At 35.1% G+C, this 18953-nt stretch overlaps 1 protein-coding gene across 1 annotated transcript; it reads right to left on the bottom strand.

Annotated features, from left to right (window-relative positions):
- Positions 1–4715: 4715 nt before the first annotated feature.
- Positions 4716–5657, bottom strand: LOC100619702 (olfactory receptor 14C36-like). Its single transcript, XM_003341109.2, has one exon. The coding sequence runs from the start codon at positions 5655–5657 to the stop codon at positions 4716–4718; it is 942 nt and encodes a 313-aa protein (XP_003341157.2).
- Positions 5658–18953: the final 13296 nt, after the last annotated feature.

Below are 18953 nucleotides of genomic sequence, written 5' to 3' on the forward strand. Positions count from 1 at the left end.
AGTGATACAATGGATACAGTACTGAGCCTTGAGTCAAGAAGAATACTCTTCCAAAGTTCAATATATCCTCAAGCATTTACTGTCTTCACTGTACTTTTATATCTGGGCATTGGATCAATTTTTGATTAAAATTTAGGAATATGGGGAGACTGAGGCAGGTAGAAATTAGTTTCTCTCTGCAAGGAGTATTATATTTTTTAGAGGTTTATTAAAGGTTAAAGATTAAAGAATATACAAGTAAGAAACATGTGCCTAGGCCAGAGGCCTAGACAAAATAACCTCACATCACGCAAGAGACCGCCTGCTCCAAAACGGAAGTCCAAAAAGAGCCAAGAGAGCGAGCTCAAAAGCCTTTGAATCAGCTTAAATACCTTCTCCATCTCAGCCCAGGTGAGACTACAAGGCATTCTGGGGAAGTGGAGCAAAGGCTTGTGGGAATTGTAGTCCTGTATTCGAGTCTATTTTTTACAGTTTATTGCAAGTGATTTAAAAAATCTTCATTCAGCCACTATTTCTTTTTTTCAATTTTTAATTTATTTTTAAAAATTTCCATATTTACATGATTCATTTCCCTCCCTACTCCCTCCCAGAGCCCACAAGCATTTCCACTGTGTTCCAAATGTTGACACTTCATACCTATTTCAATATTATTCATTTTTGCTATAGAGCAACTTTTTTAAAGCCTAAACTGCAAATCACATACCTACATATACAAGTGATAAGTGATGTCATATGTTCTATTATGTTTCAACTCCCATAGTTCTCTCAATGAGTTTAGCATTCTTTCCCATAAGTCCTTTAGGAGTGTCCTGGCTTGTTGCATTGCTACTAGGAGCAAAGTCCATTACATTGAATTGTTCCATAATGTTTTACTTTCTGTGCTCAATGTTCTGGTTCTGCTCATTTCACTCTGCATCAGTTCATTGAGGTTCTCCCAGTTCATATGTAAATGCCCCAGATAATGGCTCCTTACAGCACAATAGTATTCAGTCACCATTATATGCCACAATTTATTCAGCCATTCCCCAATCAAGGGACACCCCCTTGTTTTCCAATATTTTATCACCACAAAGAGCACAGCTATGAATATTTTTGTGCAAGACTTTTTCCTAATTATCTCTTTGGAGTACAATCCCAGCAGGGCTGTGGCTAGATCAAAGGGCAGACAGTCTTTTGAAGCCCTTCATGTAAAATTCCAAATTTCATTCCAGAATATCAGCCACTATTTCTTACTTCTCTTTCCTTTTGATTTTATTGATATATTTTTCTTCAACATTTGCATCTTCTGTTCCAAATCAAAGACCATACTAGGATTTGTCCTAAATAATTGTTTTGTCTTAATTTTTCCCTCTGAGTCCATTTCTTATTATCTTAACATTTATCCTTGATACTTTATAAATTTCTTAAATTATTTTATTCATCTTTTGAACATTTTGATGTTTGAGGTTATGAACTAGTTCTATGGTTATATGAGTGAAGTGAAGATCTGCTATTCACAGGTGACAGTAAATTCCATGAGGAGAAATTCAGCCATAGCTGAAAAATTGAAGATTTTCAGATTTTTTCATCTAGGGAATGGCCTGAGGTGGGGGCCAAGCAGAAATCAATTGTTGCATCAGTCAGGCTATGCTACATGCAAAGACTATCAGACATTATTCATATGTATCAATTACATGAGACTTGAGAATCAGCATAGTTTCTATTATGACTGTCTATGAAATTCTTTGGAAAGTTATGTTGCTTCTCAAGGAAACTCTCTAAATCTTGTATATGTGATGAAGAACAGCACTTGTAAATGAAGTTACTGTTACTGAGAATTACTTGTATTAACTCTATAGATTTTTAAAATAGTAATCAATATAACTAACTGCAAAATGACTACTTTTTCATGTATAACAAATTAATTACCTATATGGATACAATAATATAGACAATCTAACCTTGGTCAGATGTATCCACTGGAAATCATGTTCACTTATTCTTCTAAAGTCCTCTGAGATGCGGTCTTAAATCCTCTTTGTATTACTTTTCATTGACTATACAATCTTTATTAGTAATTAATAATGGCATGGAAGAAAAATGTAAATAACTTAGTTTCAAATATGCTGATTTCTTTTGCTAGCAATAGGGAAGAGTTCTAATATATTGCTTTTAACTATTTGACTGTACACACTCTCCAACAGAATCAAAGAAATTGTAAGTGATCCCTGGAGTTATATAGGGTAGTGTTTTTCCCCAATCCCGGTGCATGAGAATGGTGAAGTGTGCTGAATTGGTCTCATAGTCTCTCTCTTCCTCTAAACATTTGCAGGGATTCTAGTTTTCACAATAGCCAGCACTGGTTCTCCTAAATTTATCACCTCAGATGTATTCTATTTATAGACACAAGTAATCAAGATAGATGGCAGGATACCATAACAAAAGTAAATCTAACCTTGTCTCATATGGAATGAAGCCTTGAAGAGAACTCTGGTCTAGCCCTCCATTCCTCAACCTCTCATGGCCACCATTTTCCTGAATAAATCGTTTGAAGTTAAAAACCCAGGATTTTGGGGAACTTTGTATGCAGATGCTTTTTGGCCTTTGATTCTCCATGAGGAGGAACAACCTGGTCGTGACAGAGAGACTTCTTTTTTCTTGTGTTCAATACTCATACAGAGAAAGATACAAAAGATATCTATATATGAGATGGGGGCACAGGGTCCCCTGGGCACCCCAAATCCCTAGAGGAATCCCAGGTTAAAGATTATATGAAGAATTTCCCAGTCTTGAACCCCTGTACTGCTGACTGAACTCATCCCTAATGCACTCAGAGATGGTTGAATGAAGAAAGGATTCTCTGCCTCTTCTTTTAGATACATTTACACTAGTTTTTATGGTAGGGGTCTTAGCACAGAGGGATACGATGTTTTGGTATCTCAAACATCACTAGGTTCATCAACCTCAAACCCTCAACCTACCATTGCTTTACACTAAAAGACGTTTATCCTTCTCATTATATATATTTTTCCCTCTTTAACCCAGATCTGATTAAAATAGGTTCTAGTGCTACCTGCAGTCCACCACTTCCTCACCTTTTCTGTGACTTTTGTTCTTTTCCTATTTTTATGAGATAATTGTTCCATTTTAGCTCTTTCTACCCTGTTATATTGTTATATTTAGTTCCTTCCATAATAATCAACTTGACTTCAAGTATTTTGTCCCTGAATATGAACTGAAGAGAAATCACAAATATCTCAGGGAAGCAAAAAAGTTTCCATTTTCAACTCATTTTTTCTACACAACAGAGAAAGTCCTGGAAAGAAATTAAACTAATATGATGTTCATATGAAAATATTAATGCCTATAGAGAAAAATACATACACCTGTCAGAGAATTCAACTTAAAAATTAATTGTAGGGATACAATAGGATGAAGAAAGATTTTATTAGAATTTTTTCAGTTAACGACAAGAGAGTCAAGAAAGTAACATCTTTATCAGCTATATTGTTTGTTTGATTTAAATGTAATATTAACTTTTTTATCCAAGTTTTCTTCCAGATCCCAGTATAAAATATTGTTTTAGCAATAAAAATTATCAGCTAGATATTTAATGAGTGATAGATTGTATAGGACTCAGTTGCCCAGTTTTAAATGATGATGTACATCAAAGAATATCTAGAGATACAGTGAAATATTTATGACAATAATGTGAATAAGTAATTAGCTGGGTTTGGAAATTTACCTCTTACTGAAGGTTTCCCCAAAGATGCTCAGATCACATTATGTCTCTAATATTCACAGCAATAAATATCCTCACTTTCAAAGAATCAAAATATAGAAAATATGGCAATTCATAAAACGTGTATCCAGAAAAATTACAATTCCATGGTAGATAATACTTCACTTATAGTAAAATATGTTGACCTAAATACAAGGATTCAACTGAGAAACATATTTGATTTTATGCCATTTATAGCCATCATTCTTGATGAACAAACTCCAATAGATAAGGACATTTTTGTGAAGAGAGAAAACACATTCTCTGATCCATCTAATACCAGTAGGAATTACTTGTTTGTTCGATATGATAAATTATAATGGTATTTTTAAAAAGGAAGTCATTTCTTAGGACTATTTTTCTCTTTCGATTAGCCAAGAACAGAGACCTTGGTGTTATTCTTTCAGTCTTTCGGCTCATGATTACACATGTCGTTTTTAGGTCACTGGATGGTGAAAATCCATTGGACCTTGAAGCTCAATACAACCCATACCTGACTAATTTTGTCACTGAAATAGAGCCTGCATTTCTGCTTTCTGTTGATCATTCCATCATTTTCTCTAAGTCCAAGGAACAATCAGAGAGCTTTGATTTTTCATTTTGATTTTACTCTGATATTTTGGGCTCAAATGTGTGCTATATGTACCTAAAAAACACTGAGCATTTTTTGGCCTTATTTATATATCATAAGCAATGCAGGCAAAGGCTCTAGACAAAGAAAATTACATTATTTGGAATTTTATATGCTTCAAATGATAATAATTCTGCTGATATCAATAATAGTAAAGTAAATTCTAAAGCATTTTTAACTATTTTAATAGTCATTCATTTGTAACCAGCAACACAAAAATAGCAAAACATAAACCCACAAAAATGTCAAAAAATATATCTTTAGGTGAGTTTTTGCCTTAATGGATCAACTAGGTTGAAAAGCACTGAGAAAAAAAACTACCATTTATGCTTCATTTCTTAATGAAAGAGTTCTCGTCATTAATATTCTTATAGCACCTTTTATCTGCTTATTCCGTAGACTATATATAATGGGATTCATAAATGGTGGAATTACAGTATAAAATACAGAAAGAATAATATCCTTAAAAGACCCAGAATCTGAAGGTGGTTGGAAATATACATAAGAGGCTGAAATGAGAAATAAAGAAACCACAGTGATGTGGGGGATGCAGGTCGAGAAGGCTTTTTTCTGGTCTTCTTTCACTGGAAACTTGAGCACAGTAGAAAATATACAAACATAAGATGCAGTGATGAAGGTATAACAGCTAGCACCAATGACCAGTTCAGAAAGAATTAAGGATAACTTATTGCTAAAAGTATCTGAGCAGGAGATCCTTAGCAGAGAGGGGATGTCACAGAAGAACTGATGGACCACATTGGAATGGCAGAAGGACAAGCGAAACGTGTAGCCAGTGTGGAAACCTGCGTACATGAAGCCAGTGATCAAGCAGGTTAAGGTCATCTGCAGGCAGACTCGGGGACTCATGATCACTGGGTAGTGGAGAGGGTGGCAGATGGCCACATAACGGTCACGAGCCATGACAGTGAGCAAAGCAAACTCTACATATCCCATGAAAACCATTAGGAATACCTGAGCTGCACAGCCTGTAACTGAAATGACCCTGTTGTTCACCAGAGAGTTAACAGATGCTTGAGGAGCAGTTATTGAGAGGTAGCAGGCATCCACCATGGACAGATTCCTCAGGAAAAAGTACATGGGAGTGTGGAGTCTCCTGTCAAAGGTGGTGATGATGACAATGAGGAGATTCCCCATCAGGCCTGCAGAGTAGATGAGAAACAGAAGGAAAGAATAGAAGATCTGGAGTTCTCGGATGTCAGAAAACTCCATGAGCAGAAATTCAGTTACAGTGGTGAAATTGGACATTTTCAGACTTGTTCATGTAGGAAGTAACCTAGGTAGGACAAGGAGAAATCAGTCAGTCCATCAATCGGCAGTTATTGAGGACATCCTTGAGATTTTGACAGTCAGCATGACCTGTGCTCTGTTTTCATTGTTTAACCTTGAGCAAGTTAAATCACTTCTCAAGGAAAATCTCTAAGCCTGATAGAGGTGATGCAGACCTGAACTGTTAAAGGAAGTTTCTATTCCTGAGAATTCAATCTATTAAACCTATAAGGAAAGTAATCTTACTGAGGACCTTATATTAATTTCCTTTGTTCTCATATGGTATTGATTACTTATGATTGAATGTTCATTCCAGATAATTAGACCTGAGTCAGAAACCAACAATGAAAATAAGACATTTTTTAATCCTTCAGGAGTAGTCTTTGCCTCTCCCCATATTCCTTTCCTGACCATTTCATCTTCTTTTAATAGGTAAGAACATTATAGAAGAGAAAGTCAGAAACTTATTAAGTCTTAGTTTCAAATATTCTGGTGCTGATAATGGAGAGAAGACTAATCTTTTCCTCCTCCCACTATCCTCTACATATGCTCACAATGATTGGTGGAAAAAATTAGAGGTAAAAGGTTGTGATATATTCAATAGCATTTCACTGTATCCAGGGGCAGGAGAATGATGAAGGCTGCTGTCCCATCATGATATTCTCTCTACTCCTGTGAATACTCTCACTTCATTTAATTTGCATCATAGCTCTTCTAATATTATCAGCTTAATTGTCCTCCATTACCAGCCATCAGGTAATCAACATGAGTGGATATCATGCCCACCTCGACCCTTGACTGGATGGAATACTGCCCTGCAACTCCATTCCTCAATCTCAAACTGACATTAAAGCCTCTTTCAAGTTTAAACAATCAAACTTTTCAGACAGTCTAACCTGATACTTCTTGGCCACAAATTCTCCAGTATACCACTATGAAAGGGAAGTTGATTTTGACACAGGAGGAATGGTTGAATACTTGTAGATATAGATAAGAAAATACATTGAGATGCAGCTATTTTCTTTTAAATTACAACCCTAAACTTTGTCCCACTTTTTTCCTCCTCTGCCATCCACTGAGGTGTCAGAAACAAAGTCAATTATTGTCTGTATAGTCATGCAAAAGATATTCCCATATTAGTTAGAAGAGATATAAATAGAGAAAGAATTAGTGAAAGAGTTAAAGAGAGAAAAAGAAGGGGAGAGAGAGAAAGAGAAAGGGAGGAAGGAAGGAAGGAAGGAAGGAAGGAAGGAAGGAAGGAAGGAAGGAAGGTAGGAAGGAAGAAATGAAGGAAGAAACAAAGGAAGGAAGGAAGGAAGGAAGGAAGGAAGGAAGGAAGGAAGGAAGGAAGGAAGGAAGGAAGGAAGGAAGGAAGGAAGGAAGGAAGGAAGGAAGGAAGGAAGGAAGGAAGGAAGGAAGGAAGGAAGGAAAAGAGGCTGAAAAATAAAATTAATTATATCATTCAAACTCACTGTATCTTAATTTGGACACAGCTGCCGTGCTCCATGCTGTTAACTTATCTAATTTTAGTTTCTCAGGAATTCTCTTATTGAATTCCTCAGGCATGGTAAAGAATTCAAGAATTTCTCTAGCTGAGGCTGCATCAGCAGACCATCATAAACATTACAATGTTCAATGGACATCATCATTTTCTTCGGCTTGTTTGGGAAGTAATTCTCCCACTCACAATTATTCCTGGTTTTTGTAGCTTTGGTTAAACAGCACATTTAATGTAGTAGCCCCAGTGGACAAACTTCACCTTTGAAGAAATTCCCTGAGTTGCCTTTGGGACAGAGTCCCTGATGTCCAGGACAATTCAGAGAGCCAGAGATGATAGCACTGAGGCAATTATTTCTGGGTTGGGAAGGGCATGTTGCCAAGTTAAGTCCTTTTAGAAAAATGCGTTTGGAATTCTAAAGACATTAATGTATATTAATGCATATATATATATGCATTATATATATAAATATATAAATATATATAGGCATATATGTATAAATATATTTTATGACTAAGGAAATCATTATCTCTGATTCCTTACAAGGAATAGGAGCTCCATTCAGCGATTATTTAAAAGCTTCCAAATGAGAAATTCAAGGGTTTTCGGCAGTTTTTTGACTCATTAGCTCTGCTGGCAAAAATGCATAATGGCTCAGGTGTTAGATCTCACTGACATAGAAGTGAGAGATCTTGTGAAATGTTTTCAAATGTATTTTACTTTTTTGCATCACATTTTTGCCTACTCATACAAAAGGTTACTAAGGAAATCTACCAACAAAGTAAAGATATCTGACAGATTACATGACATTTTAAAACCCACACTCCCCATTGTACCACTAAGAAGAAAATGTTTTGTCTCAGAATATTTGGTTTGTGTGGTCATTTAGCCTTATCTTTATTTATATCCATCACTTGATCTCATAGCAAAATAATATTTTCTTACATTAACATAACATCTCATTCAACTACATTTCTCAATTTTGATGATGACCAAAAGGGTTTCTATGAATATTTTAAATCTATGGTACCTTCATTTCTGTGATTGATCTCTTTGTTTATGTATGTATTAAGAATTTAGCAATATTATACATGAACAAATTATTTTTGGGGAATTCTAAAATTATTTTTAAAAAATTGGTTACATTAACATTTTCAACTAAGATTTTTTTAAAAACACAGACTTTCCAGTAATAACTGTCATCATCTTTTTTTTCCCCTTTTAAACATTATTTTATTTGGTCATTTTCAAACATTATTCTTTAGAAACAAAGATCATTTTCTTTTTCTCTCCCCCTCCACCACCCCTCCCATAGCCAACATGTGATTCTTCTGGGTATCACATGCTTCATTAATCTGAACCCATTTCCATGTTGTTGGTATTTGCATTAGAGTGTTCATTTAAAGTCTCTCCTCACTAATATCCCCTCAACCCTTGAAGTCAAGTAGTTGCCTTTCCTCATTGTTTTTATTCCCACCATTTTTCCTCTGCTTGTGAGTAGTGTTTTTTCTCCTAGATCCCTGAAGATTGTTCAGGAACATTGCATTGACACTAACGGAGAAGTCTATCACCTTCGATTGTACCACAATGTATCAGTCTCTGTGTACAATGTTCTCCTGGTTCTGCTCCTTTTGCTCTGCATCACTTCCTGGATATTGTTCCAGTCTTCATGGAATTCCTCCACTTTATTATTCCTTTTAGCTCAATAGTATTCCATCACCAACAGATACCACAATTTGTCCAGCCATTCCCCAATTGGAGGGCATTCCCTCGTTTTCCAATTTTTGGCCACCACAAAGAGCGCAGCTATGAATATTCTTGTACAGGTCTGTTTTCTTATTATCTCTTTGGGGTACAAACCCAGCAGTGCTATGGCTGGATCAAAGGGCAGACAGTCTTTTAGTGCCCTTTGGGCATAATTGCAAATTGCCCTCCAGAATGTTTGGATCAATTCACAACCCCACCAACAATGAATTGCTATCTGGACTTTGCCACATCCCCTCCAATATCCATTGTTTTCTTTTGCTGACATGTTGGCCAATCTGCTAGGTGTGAGTTGGTACTTCAGAGTTGTTTTTATTTGCATCTCTCTGATTATAAGGGATTTAGAACACATTTTCATGTGCTTATTAATAGTTTTGATTACTTTAACTGAAAACTGCCTCTTCATGTCCCTTGCCCATTTATCAATTGGAGAATAGGTTTACTTTTTACAATTGATTTAGCTCTTTGTAAATTTGAGTAAACTTTTATCAGAAGTTTTTGTTATGAAGATTGTTTCCCAATTTGTTGCTTCCCTTCTGATTTTAGTTACATTGGTTTTGTTTGTACAAAAACTTTTTAATTTGATGTAGTCAAAATCATTTATTTTACTTTTTGTTACTCTTTCTAAGTCTTGCTTGGTTTTAAAATCTTTCCCTTCCCAGAGGTCTGACATGTATACTATTCTGTGTTCAACTAATTTACTTACAGTTTCCTTCTTTATGTTTAAGTCATTCACCCATTTTGAATTTATCTTGGTGTAGTGTGTGAGGTGTTGATCCAAGCCTAATCTCTCCCACACTGTCCTCCAATTTTCCCAGCAGTTTTTATCAAATAGTGGGTTTTTGTCCCAAAACCTGGGGACTTTGGATTTGTAATAGACTGTCTAGCTGAGGTCACTTACCCCAAGTCTATTCCACTGATCCTCCTTTCTGTCTCTTAGGCAGAACCAAATTGTTTTGATGACCTCTGCTTTATAATATAGTCTGAGATCTGGGACTGCAAGGCTCCCTTCCTTTGTATTTTTTTTCCATTATTTCCCTGGATATCCTTCCAAATGAACTTTGTTATGTTTTTTTTCTAATTTAGTAAAAAAATTTTTGGAAGTTCAATGTATATGGCACTAAATAGATATATAAATTTGGGTAGGATGGTCATTTTTATTATATTGGCTCGTCCTACCCATGAGCAGTTAATGTTCTTCCAATTGTTCAAAGCTAGTTTTACTTGTGTGGAGAGAGTTTTGTAGTTGTGTTCATATAGCTCCTGTGTTTGTTTTGGGAGATAGATTCCTAAGTATTTCATATTGTCTAGGGTGATTTTGAATGGGATTTCTCTTTCTAGTTTTTGCTGCTGAGATGTGTTGGAGATGTATAGAAATGCTGATGACTTATGTGGGTTTATTTTGTATCCCACTACTTTGTTAATGTTGTTGATTCTTTCCACTAGATTTTTAGTTGATTCTCTAGGATTCTTTAAGTAGACCATCATGTCATCTGCAAAGAGTGACAGCTTGGTCTCCTCATTGCCAATTTTAATACTTTCAATTTTTTTTCTTCTCTAATTGCTACTGATAGTGTTTCTAGTACAATGTCAAGTAATAGAGGTGATAATTGGCATCCTTGTTTCACTCCTGATCTTATTGGGAATGCATCTAGTTTATCCTCATTGCAGATGATGTTTGCTGATGGTTTTAGATATATACTGTTTATTATTTTTAGGAAAGACCCTTCTATTTTTTGCTTTATAGTATTTTTAAAAGGAATGAGTTATGCATTTTATCAAAGGCTTTTTCTGCGTCTATTTTGAGACAATCATGTGGTTTTTGATGATTTGCATGTTGATATGGTCAATTATGTGGATGGTTTTCCTAATATTGAACCAGCCCTGCATCCCTGGTATAAATCCTACTTGATCATGGTGAATGACCCTTCTGATCACTTGCTGGAGTCTTTTTGCTAGTATCATATTTAAGATTTTTGCATCTATATTCATTAGGGAGATTGTTCTATAGTTTTCTTTCTCTGTTTTTGACCTGCCTGGTTTTGGAATCAGTACCATGTTTGTGTCATAAAAGGAGTTTGGTAGAACTCCCTCTTTGCTTCTTATGTCAAATAGTTTATATAATATTGGGATTAACTGTTTTCTGAATGTTTGATAGAATTCACTGGTGAATCCATCAGGCCCTGGGGATTTTTTCTTAGGAAGTTCTTTGATGGCCTGTTGGATTTCATTTTCTGATATGGGATTATTTAAGAATTCTGTTTCTTCTTCTCTTAGTTTAGGCAGTTTATATTTTTGTAAATATTCATTCATATAGCCTAGATTGGTATATTTATTGCCATATAATTAGGCAAAGAAGTTTTTGATGATTGCCTTAATTTCCTCTTCAATGGAGGTAAGGTTCCCCTTTTCATTCATGATTTTGTTAATTTGCTTTTCTTCTTTCCTATTTGTAATTATATTGACCAGGACTTTGTCTATTTTGTTTGTTTTTTCAAAGTACCAGCTTCTTGTCTTATTTATTAAATCAATAGTTCTATCATTTTTGATTTTATTAATTTCTCCCTTAATTTTTAGGATCTCTAATTTGGTTTTCTTCTGGGGGGTTTTAATTTGTTAGCTTTAAAGTTTTTTGATTTGCATGCCCAATTCATTGATCTCTGCCCTCCATAATTTGTTAATATATGCACTCAGGGATATGAATTTTCCTCTGAGTAAAGAAAATTTGTTCACATCCTTTGAGGTACCTACAAAATATCAAAGAAGTTTAGAATCAGATTGGTTCCAAAAATGTAAATGTATGTGGCATTGCAGTAAAATCCATGAGGAAGAACTAACTTTGTGGGGGATAGGGTAAGAGATTCCATGATTTCGTTGTTGGAATGACTCTTTCCACCTCACTCCTATGGCCCAGAGGAAAACCTTGTGTTTTCTAAATGGAGGGGAGAATTTTAGACTTTCCATCTTTCCATGGAAATGGTAACATTTGAACCAGATCATCTGATTGTAATATCCATGTTACATCGTCAAGAATAGACCTGAATGAATATGCATAAAGTTAAAAAAAATCACAGCAAAGAAGGTACATCTTCCTTAGGGAACATTGTTAGACATTTAGACAGTGGGTGAAAAGCTATTCTGACAACCAGGAGTTATATGTGCCCCATGTTTGCTTCAGCAGGCTCTCACAGGGATTCTGCTTTTACTTCTAGCAGAGATGAAGAGCTTGAGCATGTTAAGTGGTCCTCCTTTAGAAAACTTCTGCAAAGACATAGATGAGAATCCCATAAGAGCATCTGGTCTTTTTTTTAAATACTATTTTATTTGATCATTTCCAAGCATTATTCATTAAAGACAAAGATCATTTTCTTTTCCTCCCCCACCCCACCCCCAGTAACCAACACGTGATTCCACTGGGTATCACATGTGTTCTTGATTCGAACCCATTGCCATGTTGTTAGTATTTGCATTAGAGTGTTCATTCAGAGTCTCTCCTCTGACCTGTCCCCTCAACCCCTGTAGTCAAGCAGTTGCTTTTCCTTGGTGTTTTTACTCCCACAGTTTGTTCTCTGCTTGTGGATAGTTTTTTTTTTCTCATACATCCCTGCAGATTGTTCAGGGACATTGAATTGACCATAATAGAGAATGCCATTACATTTGATTTTACCACAGTTTATCAGTCTCTGTGTACAATGATTTCCTGGTTCTGCTCCTTTCGCTCTGCATCACTTCCTGGAGGTTGTTCCAGTCTCCATGGAACTCCTCCACTTTATTATTCCTTTGAGCACAATAGTATTCCATCACCAACATATACCACAATGTGTTCAGCCATTCCCCAATTGAAGGGCATCCTCTCATTTTCCAATTTTTGGCCACCACAAAGAGTGCAGCTATGAATATTCTTGTACAGGTTTTTTTTTTTTCCTTATTATCTCTTTGGGGTACAAACCCAGCAGTGCTAAGGCTGGATCAAAGGGCAGACAGTCTTTTAGCACCCTTTGGGCAGAGTTCCAAATTGCCCTCCAGAATGGTTGGATCAGTTCACAACTCCACCAGCAATGCATTAATGTCCCTACTTTGACACATCTCCTCCAGCATTCATTACTTTCCTTTGCTGTCATGTTAGACAATCTTCCAGGTATAAGGTGATACCTCAGAGTTATTTTGATTTGCATCTCTCTGATTATAAAAAATTTAGAACACTTTTTCCTGTGCTTATTAATAGCTTTGATTTCTTCATCTGAAAACTGCCTATTCATGTCCCTTGCCCATTTATCAATTGGAGAATGGCTTGATTTTTTGTACAACTGATTTGGCTCTTTATAAATTTGAGTAATTAAACCTTTGTCAGAGGATTTTATCAGGATTGTTTCCCAATTTGTTGCTTTTCTTCTGATTTTAGTTACATTGGTTTTGTTTGTACAAAAACTTTTTAATTTGATGTAGTCAAAATTATTTATTTTACATTTTGTGACTCTTTCTAAGTCTTCCTTGGTTTTAAAATATTTCCCTTCCCAAAGGTCTGACATGTATACTATTCTGTATTCACCTAATTTACTTAGAGTTTCCTTCCTTATGTTCAAGTCATTCACATTTTGAATTTATCATGGTGTAGGGTGTGAGGTGTTGATCCAAAACTAATCTCTCCCACACTGTCTTCCAATTTTCCCAGCAGTTTTTATCAAATGGTGGATTTTTGTTCCAAAAGCTGATATCTTTGGGTTTATCATATATTGTCTTGCTGAGATCACTTGCCCCAAGTCTATTCCACTGATCCTCCTTTCTGTCTCTAAGCCAATACCACATTGTTTTGATGACCCCTGCTTTATAATATAGTTTGAGATCTGGGAGTGCAAGGTCACATTCCTTTGTATTTTTTTCATTATTTCCCTGGATATCATTGATCTTTTGTTCTTCCAAATGAACTTTGTTATGATTTTTTTTCTAATTCAGTAAAAAAAAATTGGAAGTTCAATGGGTATGTCACTAAATAGATAAATAAGTTTGGGTAGGATGTTCATTTTTATTATATTGGCTCATCCTACCCATGAGCAGTTAATGTTTTTCCAATTGCTCAGATCTAGTTTTAGTTGTGTGGAGAGTCTTTTGTAGTTGTGTTCATATAGTTTCTGTGTTTGTCTCAGAAGATAGGTTCCTAAGTATTTTATTTTTTCTAAGGTGATTTTGAATGGGATTTCTCTTTCTAGTTCTTGCTGATGACTTGTGTTTGAAATATATAGAAATGCTGTTGACTTATGCGGGTTTATTTTGTATCCTGCAACTTTGCTAAAATTGTTGATTATTTCAATTAGCTTTTTGGTTGAATCTCTAGGATTCTTTAAGTAGACCATCATATCATCCACAAAGAGTGATAACTTTGTCTCCTCCTCTATTTTAATGCCTTCAATTTCTTTTTCTTCTCTAATTGCTACTGCTACTGTTTCTAGTACAATGTCAAATAATAGAGGTGATAATGGGCATCCTTGTTTCACTCCTGATCTTATTGGGAATGCATCTAGTTTATCCCCAGTGCAGATGATATTAACTGATGGTTTTAGATAAATACTGTTTATTATTTTTAGGAACAATTCTTCTATTCCTATGCTTTCTAGTGTTTTTAAATAGGAATGGGTGTTGTATTTTATCAAAGGCTTTTTCTCCATCAATTGAAATAATCATGATTTTTTGTTGGTTTGCTTGTTGATATGGTCAATCATATGGATGGTTCTCCTAATAGTGAACCAGCCCTGCATCCCTGGTATAAATCCTACTTGATTATGATGAATGATTCTTCTGATCACTTGCTGGAGTCTTTTTGCTAGTATCCTATTTAAGATTTTTGCATCTATATTCATTAGGGAGATTGGTCTATAATTTTCTTTCTCTGTTTTTCACCTGCCTGGCTTTGGGATCAGTACCATGTTTGTGTCATAAAAGGAGTTTAGTAGAAGTCCCTCTTTGCTTATTATGCCAAATAGTTTGTATAGTATTGGGATTAGCTGTTCTTTGAATGTTTGATAGAATTCAATTGTGAATCTATCAGGCACTGGGAATTTTTTTTAGGGAGTTCTTTGATGGCCTGTTGGATTTCATTTTCTGATATAGGATTATTTAAGAATTCTATTTCTTTGTTAGTCTAGGCAGTTTATATTTTTGTAAATATTCATCCATATTGCCTAGATTGGTATATTTATTGCCATATAATTGAGCTCAGAGATATTTGCTATCAAATTTTACCTCAGTTTTCTATTTAACTTCAAATTTTCATTGCATTGGTTTTGTTTGCATGAAAACTGTTTAATGTAATGTAATCAAAATTGTCCTTGTACCTTCTCATGGTCTTCTCTATCTCTTGTTTATAGTTTTTTCCTTATACATACATCTGACAGGTAAAGGATTTCAGGCTTCCTTAATTTGCTAATGATACCACACTTTATACCTAAATCATTACCTAATATGACCTTATCATGGTATTCAGTATCAGATATGCCGAAGTCTTGCCATAAGGTTTTACAGTTTTCCTCATAGTTATTTTGGCAAATAGTAAATTTTTCCTCCAAAGCTAGAATCTTTGGGTTCATCAATACTAGATTTCTATGATCATTTACTATTTTGTATTGTTTACCATCACTTTATTTCTTAGCCACTACTATATTTTTTCAATAATTATTGATCTATAATATAATTTGAGATCTGTTACAGCTAGGCCATCTTCCCTCTATAAAAGTTAAAATTGAATCTCAATAATAATATTATATTTTAAGAGATTTATTAATGATGATTATAAATCAAGGAATAAAGAATATGCAAAATAAAGACAATGTGCCTCTGGCTGGTTATCCATTTTTTAATCCACCCCACTCACCACCATCAATGCTGATTCTATGTCAGAGAGAGGGAGCCTCCAAAATCCACACCCTTTATCCTCTGTCTACAGGAAGTACAAAATGACAGGAAGTCAGTGGGCTCTTGAAATTTGTAGTTCTTTTTTAGTGTAACAGATTTTCAATCTATTTAGGCATAATTGTTATTTTATTACAATGGCTTTGCTTACCTTTGAATAAAGAAGGTTTTCCTAATTGTTTAGATCTCACTTAATTTGTGTGAAAAGTGTTCTGTAGTTTTGTTCCTACAATACTTAGATTTGTCTTGGCAAGTAGAACCCCATGCCCCAGCCAGGAATTTTATTTGTCTAGAGTTAGTTCCAATGAAATTTCTATTCTATTCCTGTGATGGACTTTGTTGATAATATTTCCTGTTGATTTATTTTATATGTTGCAATTTGGCTAAAATTAACAGTGAATGTTACTAATAGTTTAGCTGATTTTCTAGACATTTTTACATATATCATCAGATTATTTAGTTTCCTCATTGCCTATTCTAATTCCTTAAATTTCTTTTTATCTTCTTGCAATAGTAAGCACTTCAAGGACAATATTGAATAATAGTGGGTTAATGGGTATCCTTGATTCACTCCTAATCTTATTGAGAAGGCTTTTAGCTTATCCACACTATAGGCAATGCTTGATGATGGTTTTAGATAGTTACTAATCATTTGAAAGAAAGATTCATGTACAACACTCATTCCTATTAAAAAAAACTAGAAAGTATAGGTATAGAAGGGTCTTTCCTAAAAATAATAAATAGTATCTATCTAAAACCATTAGCCAACATTATCAGAAATGGGGATAAACTAGATGCATTCCCAATAAGATCACGAGTGAAACAAGGATGCCCTTTATCACCTCTATTATTTAACATTATTCTAGAAACACTAGCAGTAGCAATTAGAGAAGAAAAAGAAATTTAAGGTATTAAACTTGGCAATGAAGAGACCAAGCTATCACTCTTTGCAGATGATATGATGGTCTACTTAAAGAATCCTAGAGAATCAATTAAAAAAGCTAGTGGAAATAATCAACAACTTTAGCAAAGTTGCAGGATAGAAAATAAACCCTCATAAGTCATCAGCATTTCTATATATCTCCAACACAGCTCAGCAGCAAGAACTAGAAAGAGAAATCCCATTCAAAATCACCTTAGACAAAATAAAATACTTAGGAATCTATCTCCTGAGACAAACACAGGAACTATATGAACACAACTACAAAACACTCTCCACACAACTAAAACTAGATCTGAGCAATTGGAAAAATATTAACTGGGTAGGATGGGTAGGATGAGCTAATATAAAAATGAATATCCTACCCAAACTTATCTATTTATTTAGTGCCATTCCCATTGAACTTCCAAATAAACTTTTTTTTTACTGCATTAGAAAAAACCATAACAAAGTTCATTTGGAAGAACAAAAGATCAAGGATATCCAGGGAAATAATGGAAAAAAAAAACAAAGCAAGGAGGTCTTGCAGTCCCAGACCTCAAACTATACTATAAAGCAGCGGTCATCAAAACAATTTGGTACTGGGTAAGAGAAAGAAAGGAGGATCAGTGGAATAGACTTGGGGTAAGTGACCTTAGCAAGACAGTCTATGACAAACCCAAAGACCCCAGCTTTTGGAACAAAAATTCACTATTTGATAAAAACTGCTGCAAAAATTGGAAGACAGTGTGGGAGAGATTAGGTTTGGATCAGCACCTGAAACCCTACACCAAGATTAACTCAAAATGGGTGAATGACTTGAATATAAAGAAGGAAACTCTAAGTAAATTAGGTGAATACCAAATATTATACATGTCAGACCTTTGGAACAGGAAATTTTTTTAAACCAAGAAAGACTTAGAAAAAGTCATGAAATGTAAAATAAATAATTTTGACTACATAAAATTAAAACCAAAATCAGAAGGGAAATAACAAACTGAGAAACAATCTTCATAACAAAAACCTCTGACAAAGGTCTAACTACTCAAATTTACAAAGAGCTAAATCAATTGTACAAAAAATCAAGCCATTCTCCAATTGATAAATGGGCAAGGGATATGAATAGGCAATTTTCAGTCAAAAAATCAGAACAATTAATAAGCACATGAAAAAGTGCTCTAAATCTCTTATAATCAGAGAGATGAAAATCAAAACAACTCTGAGGTATCACCTTATACCTGGAAGATTGTCTAACATTACAGCAAAGGAAAGTAATGAATGCTGGAGGAGATGTGTCAAAGTAGGGACATTAATGCATTGCTGGTGGAGTTGTGAACTGATCCAACCATTCTGGAGGGCAATTTGGAACTCTGCCCAAAGGGTGCTAAAAGACTGTCTGCCCTTTGATCCAGCCTTAGCACTGCTGGGTTTGTACCCCAAAGAGATAATAAGGAAAAAAAAACTTGTACAAAAATATTCATAGCTGCACTCTTTGTGGTGGCCAAAAATTGGAAAATGAGAGGATGCCCTTCAATTGGGGAATGGTTGAACACATTGTGGTATATGTTGGTGATGGAATACTATTGTGCTCAAAGGAACAATAAAGTAGAGGAATTCCATGGGAACTGGAACAACCTACAGAAAGTGAAGTAGAGTGAGAGGAGCAGAACCAAGAGAACATTTTACACAGAGACTGGTACACTGTGGCACAATCAAATGTAATGGACTTCTCCATCAGTGGCAATGCAATATCCCTGAACAACCCAGAGGGACCGAAGAGAAAAAACACTATCCCATTCAGGGAAAAAACTGTAGGAGTAAAAACACCAAATAAAAAACAACTGCTTCATTACATGGGTGGAGGGGGATACAATTGGGATGTAGATTCTGAATGAACATCTTAGGGCAAAAACTAACAATATGGAAATAGTTTCTGGTCAAGGACACATGTGATACCCAGTGGAATTGTGTGTTGGATATGGGAGGGGAGGGGAGGGTGGAATGGGAAAGTTAAATTTGTAATCAGAGAATAATGTTCCAAATTGACCAAATTGAAAGAAAGAAAGAAAGAAAGAAAGAAAGAAAGAAAGAAAGAAAGAAAGAAAGAAAGAAAGAAAGAAAGGAAGGAAGGAAGGAAGGAAGGAAGGAAGGAAGGAAGGAAGGAAGGAAGGAAGGAAGGAAGGAAGGAAGG

Source organism: Monodelphis domestica, chromosome 4, assembly GCF_027887165.1.
Source record: "Monodelphis domestica isolate mMonDom1 chromosome 4, mMonDom1.pri, whole genome shotgun sequence".
In the NCBI taxonomy this organism is placed as follows: Eukaryota; Metazoa; Chordata; class Mammalia; order Didelphimorphia; family Didelphidae; genus Monodelphis; species Monodelphis domestica.

Coding starts and splice junctions, on each gene's coding strand:
- LOC100619702 (XM_003341109.2), bottom strand. CDS start 5,657: ATGTCCAATTTCACCACTGTAACTGAATTTCTGCTCATGGAGTTTTCT.